Source organism: Haliotis rufescens, unplaced genomic scaffold (genome assembly GCF_023055435.1).
Source record: "Haliotis rufescens isolate VD_foot unplaced genomic scaffold, xgHalRufe1.0.p SCAF_18, whole genome shotgun sequence".
NCBI classification, from domain to species: Eukaryota; Metazoa; Mollusca; class Gastropoda; order Lepetellida; family Haliotidae; genus Haliotis; species Haliotis rufescens.
The window spans coordinates 22,450,262-22,471,404 of NW_025963868.1; the positions used below are offsets into that span (position 1 = coordinate 22,450,262).

General features: G+C 38.0%; 1 protein-coding gene across 6 annotated transcripts in view; it reads left to right on the top strand.

Annotated features, from left to right (window-relative positions):
- Nucleotides 1–1,434: 1,434 nt before the first annotated feature.
- The window catches only part of LOC124132877, a 29,371-nt gene continuing 9,662 nt past the window's right edge, over nt 1,435–21,143 (top strand). Inside the window, exons 1-8 of one of the 6 annotated variants that reach the window (XR_007221865.1) lie at nt 1,435–1,512; nt 2,241–2,567; nt 3,905–4,034; nt 4,403–4,693; nt 4,927–5,028; nt 7,478–7,525; nt 15,061–15,108; nt 15,944–16,197. Coding sequence is in view for 5 of the 6 variants with exons in the window: in XM_048398418.1 (XP_048254375.1) it covers nt 4,561–4,693; nt 4,927–5,028; nt 7,478–7,525; nt 15,061–15,108; nt 15,944–15,993 (381 nt within the window). In the remaining variant the exon portion in view is untranslated. Of the gene's footprint in view, nt 1,513–2,240; nt 2,568–3,904; nt 4,694–4,926; nt 5,029–7,477; nt 7,526–8,360; nt 8,615–11,492; nt 12,277–12,509; nt 12,612–15,060; nt 15,109–15,943; nt 16,198–21,143 lie in introns of those variants that run through there. The other 5 variants (XM_048398418.1, XM_048398419.1, XM_046497027.2 and 2 more) reach the window with 5 other exon arrangements.

A 21,143-nucleotide genomic window follows, 5' to 3' on the forward strand; every position in this document is an offset into this window, starting at 1 on the left:
CGGTGGTAAACGTCTATCACATACATCACGACTCTCCTCAACACAAATCAAGTTGGGATCACGATAAAAATATTATCCTTTCAAAGCGGTGTGAAAACCCAACTCACTCTCTCAGAGACGAAAACAAGACGAGATTCCTCTCCGCCGACCGTGAGTTGAAGCCACGACTGAGCACCTCTGTACTGACGTACCCGAGTGAAACAGGGGGTTACAGACGCACACGTGCACACGAGCCTTTGTATGAGATTACGGGGAAAACACTCGATGAGGCTTTGAGAATGTGTCATCTGCAGGCTCCACCAAAACAATTGCCATATTCAATTTGAACGTACAAATGTTCGCTGATAACTGTGATCATTGATGATGATGATGATGATGATGATGATGGTGATGAGACACGGATTGGGGACATATTGCTGGTACTGTCGGTTGGGGGATACACAAAGAGACTGTGAGTGCGGGAGGCAGGATGGTGCTGTTGTTGGGGATGTAATCCGGTATTGTTGGCTGGGGATGAAGGCAGGTGCTGTTGGTTTGTGGGATGTAGGCTGGTACTGTAGGTTGGGGGGGTGTAGGCTGATACTGTTCGTTGTAAGATGTACGCTGTTACGGTTGGTTGTAAGATATAGGCTGATACTGTTGTTTGTAGGACGTAGGCTTATACTGTTGGTTGTGGGATATAGGCTCATACTGTTAATTGTAGGATGTAGGCTCATACTGTTGTTTGTAGGATGTAGGCTGATACTGTTGTTTGTGGGATGTAGGCTGATACTGTTGATTGTAAGATGTAGGCTGATACTGTTGGTTGTGGGATGTAGACTGGTACGGTTGGTTGTAGGCTTATACTGTTGGTTGTAGGATGTAGGCTGGTACTGTTGGTTGTAGGATGTAGGCTGGTACTGTTGGTTCTAAGAAGTAGGCTGGTACTGTTGGTTATGGGATGTAGGCTGGTACTGTTGATTGTAGGATGTAGGCTCATACTGTTGTTTGTAGGATGTAGGCTGATACTGTTGGTTTTAAGGTGTACGCCGGTACGGTTGGTTGTAGGATGTAGGATGGTACTGTTTGTTGTAAGATGTAGGCTGGTACTGTTGGTTGTAAGAAGTAGGCTGGTACTGTTGGTTGTCAAAGCAGTCAATGGAACAGGTCTGGCGACGTCGAAATGAACGTCAAACAAATGTCAACCTTGTGAGACCTTATGGCATATATGGAAGGATGGATGGATGGATGGATGGATGGATGGATGGATGGATGGATGGATTGAAAAAGCTGACATCAAGAATTCTTGTAGATATTCGTTTTCTTGTGCGTTAAACAAAACAAATAAATGAATACAATGGCCTGGATGAAAATCGAGAAATTAAAGATCCCTGTCTATCATAACATGCGTACAAGGAAGTGTAACAGACATGTGTCACACATCCATGTTGGCAGTGTATTTTCACCACGGTGAGTGTGAGATGGAGTTGACAGTTCTGTTACTAACACTGGTTCAAATTGTCACTGGAGAGGGTGAGTTCGTTGTAGTCAAAGTCTTAACCAATACATAAATGAATACATCTCGAGTATTAACCCTAGTTGCTGTCTCAGCTCGTCGGGAATGCACGTCAATTGTTCCCCTCACAAAAACACGGGTACATGAGGCATAAATCAGAATAATGAAAAGCATCGGGCATCTTTTATCAGTTGAATCCAGTAGTCATTATGGCCCACAACACTTCATGATTAGGCTAAGCTTGTACATATGTTGCATTCGCTTTAGTAAATTCAAGGGATAGTTACTTTAAGGTTAACGCTGTTTTAAATATTCTGATATTATGTTACCATGAAATATTCTGATATTATGTTACCATGAAATATTCTGATATTATGTTACCATGAAATATTCTGATATTGTGTTACCATGAAATATTCTGATATTATGTTACCATCAAATATTCTGATATTATGTTACAATGAAATATTCTGATATTATGTTATTTAAGTACCCTTAAATTGTTCCAACATGAATGAGATGTACTATCATGTTTTGGCTGTATATTTGTGTTTTCGTGTAAATCATGTGCAATGAAAATATTTACATTTACATATAGTTACAGTGCCATATCGCAAGGGGAACGTATGTAGGATTAGCAGGAAGATTATATATATATATATATCTCATTCTCTCTCTCTCTCTCTCTCTCTCTCTCTGTTTATATATACTAGTATATAATATATAATAAATTAATATATTACAGTAACAATGGATATATCACCAGCAAGAACAACTGCAGGATCCCAGATAGAATTAGTGTGTTGGCAGCATCAGCAAGCTTGGGAGAGTGTTTGGTATCGTAATGGTCAAAATGTCCTCACTGTGAGTAAGACGAGTAGAAATCCCTGCAATGCAGAATGGCATATTGATACTCTGGATAATACGGTGGTCACTTGTCCAGGAAATAGTGGGCATTTCAACCTGCGCTTCCAACAGTCTACGATTGAACTGAGTGGCACAATATGGGACTGCAAGATTGGGGAAAAAGGTAGCAATAGTGTGACCATTGAACTGACGGGGGAACCAAACGGTACGTCCAATGTGATCAATATGAAATTAGTCTTACTGTATTGTGGTAGTATAGCAAAAACCTTGGAAAGTGACCATTTCCGACTATTTGAGAGTGTATCATTTTGGTAAAGGAAATAAAAAGTTGTTGAATTGATATAATACAGAAAAAGGCTTCAATCTGAGGGAACTGAACATGAATCCTTGCCTTACGTTGTATTGCCGATAAATCATTGTGTAAGGTCAGACTTCGAGTTAAACAACCCTTTACACTTTAATAATTTACATTAGATTACACAACACTATTTTTATCATTTTCTAGCTCAACCAAACGCAAATGTCCATATGAAAAACAACGCTCTTCTTTATGGTGATAATATGACCATAATATGTAACGTCAGTGGTGATGTGATGAATAGAAGATAAATAATAGTACAAACTTCACCCCGACATGGTTCCTCCAGTTGTATAAAGACACATGCGGACTTTCTCACTTCCTTGGCCTACCTTAGGTCAGATGATTCACATTGATAATAGTCCTTAGTCTGTCAGCACTAACTCCGCCTCCTCAGATTTCACCAAAGTGGCATACAATGTAGGTCCATGGTCATTGTCACTTATGGATGCTTCCTTAGTTAACGTGTTGGCAAACATACACAAAGTTAACAGCACTTATTTACTCATCAATGGTACATCTGAAATACATTTCAAAATGACATCAAAGCCTCACATTCAGTATCTAACTCGAAATGCATTGAGTACGTGAAATGTAGAAATGTGCCATTACATTGAATGCTTTATTCATTTATGGGAAGCCATGGGCCCATGTACATTTCAGTTGTATACAGTAACACACAAATGAGACAATTGACATTGAAAACAATACTTAGGTATAATATTCGTCTGTGTACGTAGGAACAGAGCTTCCTTTACAAACGTTACTATATTACAAACATATTTGTCATGTTTGCTATTTAAGAGATTGCTGAAGATATAAACACATGGATTGATATAAAATCTAAATGTTTCTGCCTTAATGATGCGTACAAAAGGCAGATATATAGAAAATGAACTTCCTCCTCAATAGAACCATTGTTGTGAATATCCTCTCTTCTGCCCAGATCGGAAAAAAGATAAATAATTGTAAATAGGTCGTAAAACTGTTCATTCCTAAAATTAAATGCAAATGATCTTATAGAAATGAAGCAAATGTCCAGTTACAGCAGGAAACTGTACTAAGTATCCACTATTTTGCTTCAAGTCTCCTTTTGTTTTCAATACACATCTCTGTTTCGGGTTAAGTGTTACAACATGTATATGGTGTTGATAATACAAGGAAGCATGTCACTTACTCTGCAGATCCAACCATCTCATCGACATTCAACTTTCTAGTTCCCGTGAGTGTAAGCGTGGGATGTGTCCTGTTGGCTGGAGCGATGTCTCATCATAACCGTCAGAAAACGCAGTCGTCGGAGGTCGTGTGTGAAAGGTGACATACTTATCACATTTCAAAACAATTCCGTGTTGTTTTCCTGTTTTCTAAGAAATACTTACACTTAGTGCTCGGGAATATATTGATAACATTAAAACTAGGTTTAATACTATTACTGGGCATGTCGACACATAAATACTAAAATCATACAATTTGTAGGAATTCCCAAGTGTTTGTTGAACACACTTCCTCATCTGCTGTTTGCCCTTTATCAAAACTATTATAGGACAACATTTAAACTTGTGTTAACTGAGAGTTTTATCAGTCAACTGTTGTCCACTTCAAAGTAAAAATATATACATTTTCTGTGTATGCATTTGTTTGTCTAATGGCAACGATTGACTGTATATATTTGTATGATTCAGGAACAGCAACACCTAATGACAGGTACAGAAGCTACACTATGTCTTAGATAAATAGAATATTACATGTGTGTCAGACACATAAAATCATTTCCCATTTTAAAGAACCTCTAAACATAAGAATCAATGCATGTATAGATGCAAAAAACGTATTTTTCAGCATGCGTAATGAATTGCAAAATCCATGCTTAGAACTGGAAACACAGAATGATATAAACTATACAGCCATCAATACTAATTTTTGTTTTATTCGAAGCAATGACGAGAACACAAGAAGGAGAGATTTAAGTTTAGGTAAGATCAAGCACTTAAATGTTTAAATGAAATGCGAATACAAGTAATCTGCTGATATTCATTAAACATTTCAACAAACGACACATCGTATGCCTGATTTCTTTTTTAGAATCCTATGATGAATCGTTCGAAGTAAAACCAATGAAGTATAAAGTTCAAATTAGTGTATATGATCTGTAGGATTAGCCTACCTGTGGATCTCTAAAACACTTTGTCTCTTATACATGTTGCAGTTATACAGGAAAACGACCTTTATGAAACATCCAGTGGTAACAATGCCTACGGCGTGACTGTTCCTACTGTCGACGATGCTGTGTCGAGGAGATCTGCATTAGGTTGGTGATCTCATGATCAGTTATGTCAGTACATCACTCCGTTCTCCGAACTCCTTCATTGCTCAATCCCGACTTCATCATTATCAGACCGCCTCCGTGGTCTAATGGTAGAGCGTCCGCCCGGAGAGCGGAAGGTCCGGGGTTCAATCAATCTTTTTTGTATGAAAGGCCATTGGCCCATATACACATACAGATAAACAATATTATTTACAGCTGTACAGCGCATTATATAATTATTTGATAACTAATATGATGCTTGACATGTAATACAGGTATTGTAATAACAGTGGTAATAACCACAGTGACATCAGTAGTAGTATAAAATACAAAAGGAATACAAAAGGAATGGAATGGAAATATGAAGTTTTACGTCGCAAAGGCTTTCAGCCATAGCACGACGTTCAATACAAAAGGATCTATCAGAAATATACTCATCATGTCAAGACAATTTGGCAATTTAAATGTATATGCATTTCTAGTAGAAACAAACAGACAAAAATGAGATGTAGATACTCCTGATCTAGATGCACTCGTAGACTTTGATAGATGTATTGTAATATCTTAGTTAATTTTTTACTAGGGATACCATTAAAAGATAATATTTTGTTCATGGAATAGTTGTTCTTAGTGATATCAGACATATCTTTCAATCTTAAGTTGTCGTAAATTGGACATATAAACAAAAAGTGTAATTCGTTTTCAATATGGTTTTCGCAGAATGGACAAAAACGCATATCCTTAGGAATAGAGGAGAATCGACCCCTGTTGCACATCAAATCATTTAACCCTAGCCTAAGTTTAATAAATGCGTCTCTAATATTTCTCTCTGTTATAGTATGCAGGTAAACCTCTGGTGTTAGACAATATTTAGAGGTTTTAACGACGTCGTAGCGTGTACTGTTATCTAGTGACGACCTCCAATTTTGAGTAAACATATCAATTGCTACCTGCTTAAAAGAGCTAAGAAATACATTTTGTCTCCAACGCTTTGATTAAGCCAAACATATGCATATCTGGGGTTCGATCCCCAGCCGCGTCGTACCAAAAGACGTTAAATGATGGTACTTGTTGTTACCCTGTATGGCGCTCGGCATTAAGGGGCTAAAACAAGGACTGGTCGGCTCGGAGTCAGTATACTGTGTCTGACTGGGGTTAAACTGCGGCATGGTATCTCAGTGTGCTAGCACTATAAATCGGCATCAGTCCGGACTAGTACAAGCAGCCACAAACACACATATACACGTGCAAGCACGTCGCTATATAAGTGCAATAATCTTGGACGCGACGTTAAACCCCATTTCACCTCACCCCACCTCACCTCATCATTATCATGAAATCTTTGTTTAATCCTGTCATATGCGAATTGTTGTGCCTGCATGTAAATATTGATATAGTAGTTCAGTTAATTAATCCACTGAAGGCGCACGAAGCAACACTGAAATGTCATAAGAACGTCACATCACATGCAAACTGATGCCTTAGTTAAAACATTAGCCGCAACAATTAATGTCATTAATGTTCTAGCATAACCTAAATTAGTCTCCCTATAATAATCTTCAAGCGCCATTAGAACAATACAGGTCTTCTTATACTGAGACATATTCACGTCTTCATGTTTTACAAACTTGTAATTGGCCATGACTGTATTTATTTCGAATGTAAATGCACCTCGAGTGACACAAACGATCAGTTCGTCATATGATAAGTCTTCTCTTACATCAACAATAACGTTCATTTACTCCCTATTGATTAGATCAGGTTCGTTACATATCATTGTTTATTATTTCCGATGTCTCCAGTTACATCAACAATAACGTTCATTTACTCCCTATTGATTAGATCAGGTTCGTTACATATCATTGTTTATTATTTCCGATGTCTCCAGTTACATCAGCAATAACGTTCATTTACTCCCTATTGATTAGATCAGGTTCGTTACATATCATTGTTTATTATTTCCGATGTCTCCAGTTGCATCAACAATAACGTTCATTTACTCCCTATTGATTAGATCAGGTTCGTTACATATCATTGTTTATTATTTCCGATGTCTCCAGTTACATTAACACTTATATTTGCTTCGTTATACATAATTTTTAATTTTATCTGAATTCATGATATAAGGGTTGGCGGTGTCCACAAAATGTCAGTAGATGACACAAAATTTTAAATGACTGCTACAAAAAATCCTGGACGTAAATTGTAAATAAATAGATTACGAACGTAGTCACTGGTCACAATACTATCCTCGTGTGCTATATCCATATCATTTCCGACATCACCTTTCCTGGTTCGGTCATGCAGGAGAACGACCATACATTGTTTTACATTATTGAAAATATTGTTTATTTATGAAAGAGACTTTTTCATTGACCTCGTGTGATTTTGGCATGTCGGTAAAGCCGAATCATTCAAGATAAGACACATGCTTTGTTGTGTTGTGTTTCAGTGATGCAAGAGAACCTGATATACGAACAGAGCAATGCACATGAAGCAGGTAGGCTCATTCTACATCCCGATACATCTAAATAAATTAAATAAAGGTTTCTCAATACTACAGCGAGAGTAATCGTTGACAGCAATAATACATTTCCCAGCAATCTTCCAAGATACTCATACCTCAGTACGTGTCACTTACAAAGATTACTGACATATTGGTGTAGAAGTCAGGGGAAGCTAATTGGAGTAGGGCGCTCCGTATAAGACACGGAAATGTTTCATCTGAAAGAAGGATTTTATGTAAGATTCATTGTGGAAATTTGCCCCCAAAATTAGAAACCCTCAGACATCTTCAGAGGATCGAAAATGTCAATAACAATAATGCCATCAAGAGGAAGTCCATTGTGTTGCATCTGGTGATTTCTACACGGACCTCGAGTATGATCTGTCACGTAAAGCTCTCTTGTTGATATAAATGTTACACGTTTTTCACGTGACTAGTTGTCATTTCCCATGCAAACTGATGCCTTAGTTTAAACATTAGCCGCAACTTTCCTATTAATGTTCTATATAACCAAAGTAAGTCTTCCTATAATAATCTGCACACGTATCGGTATACATCTGGTATCTATAACTTTACACTTTGACCTCTTAATTTGTATTTTACTTTTATATCTCTTATCTATTTTTCTGGTCTTAATTTGTATTTTACTTGTGAAGCGTGTCTCATAGGCCGTTTGGCAGGACAGTGCATGCTCCACATGTATAAAAAAAGGTAAAAAACACCCATGTACTGTGAGACACTTTAAAAACATCTTCTTCTTTGTTTTCTTCTTCTCTTTTTGCAATTGTTCATATTATGTTTCAATTACCTGTCACGACTACTATTTCAGTGCAGATAGTGGACTCAGATGATGTCTGCACAGAGGTTAGAAAGACATGAAGATGACACAATGCTTGACACCAAGGTTATCCACAGTGCATCAGAAAACTGGATGTCTTCATGGTACTGTCCGATTATTAAAGCAGCCCATGTGTTTTTAATATGAAATATTTCTTCACGACTGTTGTGTCGCTTGTATATAAACATACTTAGCATGGTCGCCTTGTCAACTTAAATGTCATCTGCTTGAATTGTCCTTGATATATCCCATATAACATATATCCCTATGCTGTTTGTTGACATCACATTTCCACAACAATTCTGTGGAAGTTCAGTGGTGCTGAAATGTGTGGTGTAATCAAATTTGTAAGACATATGACATTAAATCACTTGCCTATCCTTTTATAATACTTGACATATATATATATTCTTGTTTATTAGCTACAACAATTTCTTTTTATTCATAAACAAAATGACATGACCAATGAAGTGAGGGTTACTTCGCTATACACGTACAAACCTAAATTGTCTAATGTGTTACTGATGACATACATTTCGAGGAATCCTCAATGGTCAGTATCACTTATTTCCACAATGGAGCACTTGGTTCTTTGATCAGGTCAGAATGCGAATATGTATATATCCCCTATCGGAAAGCTGTTTGTTGCTGCCACAACCGAATAAAATACAATTATTAATACTTTTATCATTATATTACCATTTTTATATCTGGATAGAATGTACACATTTCCAGATATTATGTTTGAAAATCTTAATAATCTTTGAAAAATGCCCAAAGTGCTACAGATTTGAGTAAGACAGACTTAGGACTTTGACTTGTTTCCACAATGTAAATTATGACAATGAGGCTACCACTGAGGGGCGTGCACATTGCCCAAGACAGTATATGTACATATATACAGCAGAGAGGAGACATTAAGATGATAGAAAATATACACATTCAGTTGTAGGGTTCGAAAAGGCTCGATTTGAGTCCAGATTTAAACACAGTGATACTGGGTGCACGTTTGAGGCTGAAGGGAAGAGATATCCACTGTCAGCCAAGCAGACACACACCCAGTGACACATGCTTCGATGTCGCTATACAAGTGCATTAAACTTGCGCGACGTTAATCCCGATTTCACTTCGCCTCTAACTTTTAACCATGGCATTCATAACATGAAATTAACAAAGATAAGATCGAAACGTAATTACCAAGAAGCCATGTAATTTTCATTCACAAGTGTACAAAACTCTGTAAATAATTATTCTAAGAATTCATGCATATATACTCGGAATAACACAACGTATTTTTTTTTCAAATCATGTCTAAATTAGTACAATGAACGCATATTTAACGTAGGACCGTCAACACATGGACGGTTTGCCAAGACGTATCCGTACGTGCAGGTGAAGCATTTGAATGTAGGGATCAGTTGAAATCAAGCCATATTATATTTACAGGAAGTAGAATACAAACACACAAACCAGGCCTCGTATCAAATTTGTACTACTCTTAATGACATATTCAGGAAAATGCTTGCCGAACAAATGTCACCAATACGTAGTTGTAAAAGAAATATCATGACAAACAAATTGTTTATCAATATCCCGCCGCACACAGCAATAAGATAGCTGTATGATAGCGATCGGTAAATAGTCGAATCTGGATGAGACAATCCAGTGACTCACAGCATGAGCATAGATTAACGCAACTGGGATACGATGACATGCATCAATCAAGGCAGGGAGTCTGACCACCCGATCCCGTTAGTCGCCTCTTGCGACAAGCCTGGGTTGCTGAAAACAAGGTACACAAGTAGGTAACCAAGAACTGCCCTCGGGTCCGACAGTCACCAGAACAGAACACCAGCTTCATAAATCCTATACAGATTGTGGTGGCCGATTACCCCTTCTATTTTCTTTAACAAGTATCACAACAGAACAGGAAGGGAACACGCACCAGAGATCAATTTTACCGAATGCTTACTGCACACTCCCATAACCTTCAAATACAGAATTCATTTGCTGACTCACTCCCACTTTGGTATATTATAATTCCCACCTAAGAAGGAGAGTCACTAATGCATATTATGCTTCAAATTTGACTTGCTACCATATTTTACATGTTTACATATATTTATCGTAATAGTCGAATGTGTGATGCATCATCTGGGAATTCGAGTGACATATGACAAGGGAGAAGGATGTTTATTGCATTTACGAATGCAAGAGTAGACAAACAAACGTCGGGGTAATTACTGCTCCTTTCAGAGTAGTTTTCGGAAACCCTGAAGTAAAACAAAGAACACAAATAACTTCTTAATCTCAGTCGAAAAGCGATGCAGGAAGTTTGTGAGTCTACATTTAATGTGGCATCGGCAATATGTCAGCCGTAAAGCGATGCAGGAAGTGTGTGAGTCTATGTTTAATGTGGCATTGGAAATATGTCAGCCGTAAAGCGATGCAGGAAGTGTGTGAGTCTATACTTAATGTGGCATCGGAAATATGTCAGCCTTAAAGCGATACAGGAAGTGTGTGAGTCTACATTTAATGTGGCATCGGCAATATGCTTTATTCATTTATGGGAAGCCATGGGCCCATGTACATTTCAGTTGTATACAGTAACACACAAATGAGACAATTGACATTGAAAACAATACTTAGGTATAATATTCGTCTGTGTACGTAGGAACAGAGCTTCCTTTACAAACGTTACTATATTACAAACATATTTGTCATGTTTGCTATTTAAGAGATTGCTGAAGATATAAACACATGGATTGATATAAAATCTAAATGTTTCTGCCTTAATGATGCGTACAAAAGGCAGATATATAGAAAATGAACTTCCTCCTCAATAGAACCATTGTTGTGAATATCCTCTCTTCTGCCCAGATCGGAAAAAAGATAAATAATTGTAAATAGGTCGTAAAACTGTTCATTCCTAAAATTAAATGCAAATGATCTTATAGAAATGAAGCAAATGTCCAGTTACAGCAGGAAACTGTACTAAGTATCCACTATTTTGCTTCAAGTCTCCTTTTGTTTTCAATACACATCTCTGTTTCGGGTTAAGTGTTACAACATGTATATGGTGTTGATAATACAAGGAAGCATGTCACTTACTCTGCAGATCCAACCATCTCATCGACATTCAACTTTCTAGTTCCCGTGAGTGTAAGCGTGGGATGTGTCCTGTTGGCTGGAGCGATGTCTCATCATAACACTCAGAAAACGCAGTCGTCGGAGGTCGTGTGTGAAAGGTGACATACTTATCACATTTCAAAACAATTCCGTGTTGTTTTCCTGTTTTCTAAGAAATACTTACACTTAGTGCTCGGGAATATATTGATAACATTAAAACTAGGTTTAATACTATTACTGGGCATGTCGACACATAAATACTAAAATCATACAATTTGTAGGAATTCCCAAGTGTTTGTTGAACACACTTCCTCATCTGCTGTTTGCCCTTTATCAAAACTATTATAGGACAACATTTAAACTTGTGTTAACTGAGAGTTTTATCAGTCAACTGTTGTCCACTTCAAAGTAAAAATATATACATTTTCTGTGTATGCATTTGTTTGTCTAATGGCAACGATTGACTGTATATATTTGTATGATTCAGGAACAGCAACACCTAATGACAGGTACAGAAGCTACACTATGTCTTAGATAAATAGAATATTACATGTGTGTCAGACACATAAAATCATTTCCCATTTTAAAGAACCTCTAAACATAAGAATCAATGCATGTATAGATGCAAAAAACGTATTTTTCAGCATGCGTAATGAATTGCAAAATCCATGCTTAGAACTGGAAACACAGAATGATATAAACTATACAGCCATCAATACTAATTTTTGTTTTATTCGAAGCAATGACGAGAACACAAGAAGGAGAGATTTAAGTTTAGGTAAGATCAAGCACTTAAATGTTTAAATGAAATGCGAATACAAGTAATCTGCTGATATTCATTAAACATTTCAACAAACGACACATCGTATGCCTGATTTCTTTTTTAGAATCCTATGATGAATCGTTCGAAGTAAAACCAATGAAGTATAAAGTTCAAATTAGTGTATATGATCTGTAGGATTAGCCTACCTGTGGATCTCTAAAACACTTTGTCTCTTATACATGTTGCAGTTATACAGGAAAACGACCTTTATGAAACATCCAGTGGTAACAATGCCTACGGCGTGACTGTTCCTACTGTCGACGATGCTGTGTCGAGGAGATCTGCATTAGGTTGGTGATCTCATGATCAGTTATGTCAGTACATCACTCCGTTCTCCGAACTCCTTCATTGCTCAATCCCGACTTCATCATTATCAGACCGCCTCCGTGGTCTAATGGTAGAGCGTCCGCCCGGAGAGCGGAAGGTCCGGGGTTCAATCAATCTTTTTTGTATGAAAGGCCATTGGCCCATATACACATACAGATAAACAATATTATTTACAGCTGTACAGCGCATTATATAATTATTTGATAACTAATATGATGCTTGACATGTAATACAGGTATTGTAATAACAGTGGTAATAACCACAGTGACATCAGTAGTAGTATAAAATACAAAAGGAATACAAAAGGAATGGAATGGAAATATGAAGTTTTACGTCGCAAAGGCTTTCAGCCATAGCACGACGTTCAATACAAAAGGATCTATCAGAAATATACTCATCATGTCAAGACAATTTGGCAATTTAAATGTATATGCATTTCTAGTAGAAACAAACAGACAAAAATGAGATGTAGATACTCCTGATCTAGATGCACTCGTAGACTTTGATAGATGTATTGTAATATCTTAGTTAATTTTTTACTAGGGATACCATTAAAAGATAATATTTTGTTCATGGAATAGTTGTTCTTAGTGATATCAGACATATCTTTCAATCTTAAGTTGTCGTAAATTGGACATATAAACAAAAAGTGTAATTCGTTTTCAATATGGTTTTCGCAGAATGGACAAAAACGCATATCCTTAGGAATAGAGGAGAATCGACCCCTGTTGCACATCAAATCATTTAACCCTAGCCTAAGTTTAATAAATGCGTCTCTAATATTTCTCTCTGTTATAGTATGCAGGTAAACCTCTGGTGTTAGACAATATTTAGAGGTTTTAACGACGTCGTAGCGTGTACTGTTATCTAGTGACGACCTCCAATTTTGAGTAAACATATCAATTGCTACCTGCTTAAAAGAGCTAAGAAATACATTTTGTCTCCAACGCTTTGATTAAGCCAAACATATGCATATCTGGGGTTCGATCCCCAGCCGCGTCGTACCAAAAGACGTTAAATGATGGTACTTGTTGTTACCCTGTATGGCGCTCGGCATTAAGGGGCTAAAACAAGGACTGGTCGGCTCGGAGTCAGTATACTGTGTCTGACTGGGGTTAAACTGCGGCATGGTATCTCAGTGTGCTAGCACTATAAATCGGCATCAGTCCGGACTAGTACAAGCAGCCACAAACACACATATACACGTGCAAGCACGTCGCTATATAAGTGCAATAATCTTGGACGCGACGTTAAACCCCATTTCACCTCACCCCACCTCACCTCATCATTATCATGAAATCTTTGTTTAATCCTGTCATATGCGAATTGTTGTGCCTGCATGTAAATATTGATATAGTAGTTCAGTTAATTAATCCACTGAAGGCGCACGAAGCAACACTGAAATGTCATAAGAACGTCACATCACATGCAAACTGATGCCTTAGTTAAAACATTAGCCGCAACAATTAATGTCATTAATGTTCTAGCATAACCTAAATTAGTCTCCCTATAATAATCTTCAAGCGCCATTAGAACAATACAGGTCTTCTTATACTGAGACATATTCACGTCTTCATGTTTTACAAACTTGTAATTGGCCATGACTGTATTTATTTCGAATGTAAATGCACCTCGAGTGACACAAACGATCAGTTCGTCATATGATAAGTCTTCTCTTACATCAACAATAACGTTCATTTACTCCCTATTGATTAGATCAGGTTCGTTACATATCATTGTTTATTATTTCCGATGTCTCCAGTTACATCAACAATAACGTTCATTTACTCCCTATTGATTAGATCAGGTTCGTTACATATCATTGTTTATTATTTCCGATGTCTCCAGTTACATCAGCAATAACGTTCATTTACTCCCTATTGATTAGATCAGGTTCGTTACATATCATTGTTTATTATTTCCGATGTCTCCAGTTGCATCAACAATAACGTTCATTTACTCCCTATTGATTAGATCAGGTTCGTTACATATCATTGTTTATTATTTCCGATGTCTCCAGTTACATTAACACTTATATTTGCTTCGTTATACATAATTTTTAATTTTATCTGAATTCATGATATAAGGGTTGGCGGTGTCCACAAAATGTCAGTAGATGACACAAAATTTTAAATGACTGCTACAAAAAATCCTGGACGTAAATTGTAAATAAATAGATTACGAACGTAGTCACTGGTCACAATACTATCCTCGTGTGCTATATCCATATCATTTCCGACATCACCTTTCCTGGTTCGGTCATGCAGGAGAACGACCATACATTGTTTTACATTATTGAAAATATTGTTTATTTATGAAAGAGACTTTTTCATTGACCTCGTGTGATTTTGGCATGTCGGTAAAGCCGAATCATTCAAGATAAGACACATGCTTTGTTGTGTTGTGTTTCAGTGATGCAAGAGAACCTGATATACGAACAGAGCAATGCACATGAAGCAGGTAGGCTCATTCTACATCCCGATACATCTAAATAAATTAAATAAAGGTTTCTCAATACTACAGCGAGAGTAATCGTTGACAGCAATAATACATTTCCCAGCAATCTTCCAAGATACTCATACCTCAGTACGTGTCACTTACAAAGATTACTGACATATTGGTGTAGAAGTCAGGGGAAGCTAATTGGAGTAGGGCGCTCCGTATAAGACACGGAAATGTTTCATCTGAAAGAAGGATTTTATGTAAGATTCATTGTGGAAATTTGCCCCCAAAATTAGAAACCCTCAGACATCTTCAGAGGATCGAAAATGTCAATAACAATAATGCCATCAAGAGGAAGTCCATTGTGTTGCATCTGGTGATTTCTACACGGACCTCGAGTATGATCTGTCACGTAAAGCTCTCTTGTTGATATAAATGTTACACGTTTTTCACGTGACTAGTTGTCATTTCCCATGCAAACTGATGCCTTAGTTTAAACATTAGCCGCAACTTTCCTATTAATGTTCTATATAACCAAAGTAAGTCTTCCTATAATAATCTGCACACGTATCGGTATACATCTGGTATCTATAACTTTACACTTTGACCTCTTAATTTGTATTTTACTTTTATATCTCTTATCTATTTTTCTGGTCTTAATTTGTATTTTACTTGTGAAGCGTGTCTCATAGGCCGTTTGGCAGGACAGTGCATGCTCCACATGTATAAAAAAAGGTAAAAAACACCCATGTACTGTGAGACACTTTAAAAACATCTTCTTCTTTGTTTTCTTCTTCTCTTTTTGCAATTGTTCATATTATGTTTCAATTACCTGTCACGACTACTATTTCAGTGCAGATAGTGGACTCAGATGATGTCTGCACAGAGGTTAGAAAGACATGAAGATGACACAATGCTTGACACCAAGGTTATCCACAGTGCATCAGAAAACTGGATGTCTTCATGGTACTGTCCGATTATTAAAGCAGCCCATGTGTTTTTAATATGAAATATTTCTTCACGACTGTTGTGTCGCTTGTATATAAACATACTTAGCATGGTCGCCTTGTCAACTTAAATGTCATCTGCTTGAATTGTCCTTGATATATCCCATATAACATATATCCCTATGCTGTTTGTTGACATCACATTTCCACAACAATTCTGTGGAAGTTCAGTGGTGCTGAAATGTGTGGTGTAATCAAATTTGTAAGACATATGACATTAAATCACTTGCCTATCCTTTTATAATACTTGACATATATATATATTCTTGTTTATTAGCTACAACAATTTCTTTTTATTCATAAACAAAATGACATGACCAATGAAGTGAGGGTTACTTCGCTATACACGTACAAACCTAAATTGTCTAATGTGTTACTGATGACATACATTTCGAGGAATCCTCAATGGTCAGTATCACTTATTTCCACAATGGAGCACTTGGTTCTTTGATCAGGTCAGAATGCGAATATGTATATATCCCCTATCGGAAAGCTGTTTGTTGCTGCCACAACCGAATAAAATACAATTATTAATACTTTTATCATTATATTACCATTTTTATATCTGGATAGAATGTACACATTTCCAGATATTATGTTTGAAAATCTTAATAATCTTTGAAAAATGCCCAAAGTGCTACAGATTTGAGTAAGACAGACTTAGGACTTTGACTTGTTTCCACAATGTAAATTATGACAATGAGGCTACCACTGAGGGGCGTGCACATTGCCCAAGACAGTATATGTACATATATACAGCAGAGAGGAGACATTAAGATGATAGAAAATATACACATTCAGTTGTAGGGTTCGAAAAGGCTCGATTTGAGTCCAGATTTAAACACAGTGATACTGGGTGCACGTTTGAGGCTGAAGGGAAGAGATATCCACTGTCAGCCAAGCAGACACACACCCAGTGACACATGCTTCGATGTCGCTATACAAGTGCATTAAACTTGCGCGACGTTAATCCCGATTTCACTTCGCCTCTAACTTTTAACCATGGCATTCATAACATGAAATTAACAAAGATAAGATCGAAACGTAATTACCAAGAAGCCATGTAATTTTCATTCACAAGTGTACAAAACTCTGTAAATAATTATTCTAAGAATTCATGCATATATACTCGGAATAACACAACGTATTTTTTTTTCAAATCATGTCTAAATTAGTACAATGAACGCATATTTAACGTAGGACCGTCAACACATGGACGGTTTGCCAAGACGTATCCGTACGTGCAGGTGAAGCATTTGAATGTAGGGATCAGTTGAAATCAAGCCATATTATATTTACAGGAAGTAGAATACAAACACACAAACCAGGCCTCGTATCAAATTTGTACTACTCTTAATGACATATTCAGGAAAATGCTTGCCGAACAAATGTCACCAATACGTAGTTGTAAAAGAAATATCATGACAAACAAATTGTTTATCAATATCCCGCCGCACACAGCAATAAGATAGCTGTATGATAGCGATCGGTAAATAGTCGAATCTGGATGAGACAATCCAGTGACTCACAGCATGAGCATAGATTAACGCAACTGGGATACGATGACATGCATCAATCAAGGCAGGGAGTCTGACCACCCGATCCCGTTAGTCGCCTCTTGCGACAAGCCTGGGTTGCTGAAAACAAGGTACACAAGTAGGTAACCAAGAACTGCCCTCGGGTCCGACAGTCACCAGAACAGAACACCAGCTTCATAAATCCTATACAGATTGTGGTGGCCGATTACCCCTTCTATTTTCTTTAACAAGTATCACAACAGAACAGGAAGGGAACACGCACCAGAGATCAATTTTACCGAATGCTTACTGCACACTCCCATAACCTTCAAATACAGAATTCATTTGCTGACTCACTCCCACTTTGGTATATTATAATTCCCACCTAAGAAGGAGAGTCACTAATGCATATTATGCTTCAAATTTGACTTGCTACCATATTTTACATGTTTACATATATTTATCGTAATAGTCGAATGTGTGATGCATCATCTGGGAATTCGAGTGACATATGACAAGGGAGAAGGATGTTTATTGCATTTACGAATGCAAGAGTAGACAAACAAACGTCGGGGTAATTACTGCTCCTTTCAGAGTAGTTTTCGGAAACCCTGAAGTAAAACAAAGAACACAAATAACTTCTTAATCTCAGTCGAAAAGCGATGCAGGAAGTTTGTGAGTCTACATTTAATGTGGCATCGGCAATATGTCAGCCGTAAAGCGATGCAGGAAGTGTGTGAGTCTATGTTTAATGTGGCATTGGAAATATGTCAGCCGTAAAGCGATGCAGGAAGTGTGTGAGTCTATACTTAATGTGGCATCGGAAATATGTCAGCCTTAAAGCGATACAGGAAGTGTGTGAGTCTACATTTAATGTGGCATCGGCAATATGTCAGTCGTAAGGCGATGCAGGAAGTGTGTGAGTCTATATTTAATGTGGCATCGGCAATATTTCAGTCGTAAAGCGATGCAGGAAGTGTGTGAGTCTATATTTAATGTGGCATTGGAAATATGTCAGCCGTAAAGCGATGCAGGAAGTGTGTGAGTCTATACTTAATGTGGCATCGGAAATATGTCAGCCTTAAAGCGATACAGGAAGTGTGTGAGTCTACATTTAATGTGGCATCGGCAATATGTCAGTCGTAAGGCGATGCAGGAAGTGTGTGAGTCTATATTTAATGTGGCATCGGCAATATGTCAGTCGTAAAGCGATGCAGGAAGTGTGTGAGTCTATATTTAATGTGGCATCGACAAATACCTCAGCCTTAAAGCGATGCAGGAAGTGTGTGAGTCTATATCTAATGTGGCATCGGCAATATGTCAGTCGTAAAGCGATGCAGGAAGTGTGTGAGTCTATATTTAATGTGGCATCGGCAATATGTCAGTCGTAAAGCGATGCAGGAAGTATGTGAGTCTATATTTAATGTGGCATCGGCAATATGTCAGTCGTAAAGCGATGCAGGAAGTGTGTGGGTCAATATCTAATGTCGCATCGGCAATATGTCAGCCTTAAAGCGATGCAGGAAGTGTGTGAGTCTATATTTAATGTCGCATCGGCAATATGTCAGCCGTAAAGCGATGCAGGAACTGTGTGAGTCTATATATAATATGGCATCGGCAATATGTCAGCCGTAAAGCGATGCAGGAAGTGTGTGAGTCTATACTTAATGTGGCATCGGAAATATGTCAGCCTTAAAGCGATACAGGAAGTGTGTGAGTCTACATTTAATGTGGCATCGGCAATATGTCAGTCGTAAGGCGATGCAGGAAGTGTGTGAGTCTATATTTAATGTGGCATCGGCAATATGTCAGTCGTAAAGCGATGCAGGAAGTGTGTGAGTCTATATCTAATGTCGCATCGGCAAAACCTCAGCCGTAAAGCGATGCAGGAAGTGTGTGAGTCTATATTTAATGTGGCATCGACAAATACCTCAGCCTTAAAGCGATGCAGGAAGTGTGTGAGTCTATATCTAATGTGGCATCGGCAATATGTCAGTCGTAAAGCGATGCAGGAAGTGTGTGAGTCTATATTTAATGTGGCATCGGCAATATGTCAGTCGTAAAGCGATGCAGGAAGTGTGTGAGTCTATATTTAATGTCGCATCGGCAATATGTCAGTCGTAAAGCGATGCAGGAAGTGTGTGAGTCTATATTTAATGTGGCATCGACAAATACCTCAGCCTTAAAGCGATGCAGGAAGTGTGTGAGTCTATATCTGATATGGCATCGGCAATATGTCAGTCGTAAAGCGATGCAGGAAGTGTGTGAGTCTATATTTAATGTGGCATCGGCAATATGTCAGTCGTAAAGCGATGCAGGAAGTATGTGAGTCTATATTTAATGTGGCATCGGCAATATGTCAGTCGTAAAGCGATGCAGGAAGTGTGTGGGTCAATATCTAATGTCGCATCGGCAATATGTCAGCCGTAAAGCGATGCAGGAAGTGTGTGATTCTATATCTAATGTCGCATCGGCAATATATCAGCCGTAAAGCGATGCAGGAAGTGTGTGAGTCTATTTTTAATGTCGCATCGGCAATATTTCAGCCGTAAAGCGATGCAGGAAGTGTGTGAGTCTATATTTAATGTCGCATCGGCAAAACCTCAGCCGTAAAGCGATGCAGGAAGTGTGTGAGTCTATATTTAATGTGGCATCGACAAATACCTCAGCCTTAAAGCGATGCAGGAAGTGTGTGAGTCTATATTTAATGTCGCATCGGCAAAACCTCAGCCGTAAAGCGATGCAGGAAGTGTGTGAGTCTATATTTAATGTGGCATCGACAAATACCTCAGCCTTAAAGCGATGCAGGAAGTGTGTGAGTCTATATTTAATGTCGCATCGGCAATATGTCAGCCGTAAAGCGATGCAGGAACTGTGTGAGTCTATATATAATATGGCATCGGCAATATGTCAGCCGTAAAGCGATGCAGGAAGTGTGTGAGTCTATACTTAATGTGGCATCGGAAATATGTCAGCCTTAAAGCGATACAGGAAGTGTGTGAGTCTACATTTAATGTGGCATCGGCAATATGTCAGTCGTAAGGCGATGCAGGAAGTGTGTGAGTCTATATTTAATGTGGCATCGGCAATATGTCAGTCGTAAAGCGATGCAGGAAGTGTGTGAGTCTATATTTAATGTCGCATCGGCAAAACCTCAGCCGTAAAGCGATGCAGGAAGTGTGTGAGTCTATATTTAATGTGGCATCGACAAATACCTCAGCCTTAAAGCGATGCAGGAAGTGTGTGAGTCTATATCTAATGTGGCATCGGCAATATGTCAGTCGTAAAGCGATGCAGGAAGTGTGTGAGTCTATATTTAATGTGGCATCGGCAATATGTCAGTCGTAAAGCGATGCAGGAAGTATGTGAGTCTATATTTAATGTGGCATCGGCAATATGTCAGTCGTAAAGCGATGCAGGAAGTGTGTGGGTCAATATCTAATGTCGCATCGGCAATATGTCAGTCGTAAAGCGATGCAGGAAGTGTGTGATTCTATATCTAATGTCCCATCGGCAATATATCAGCCGT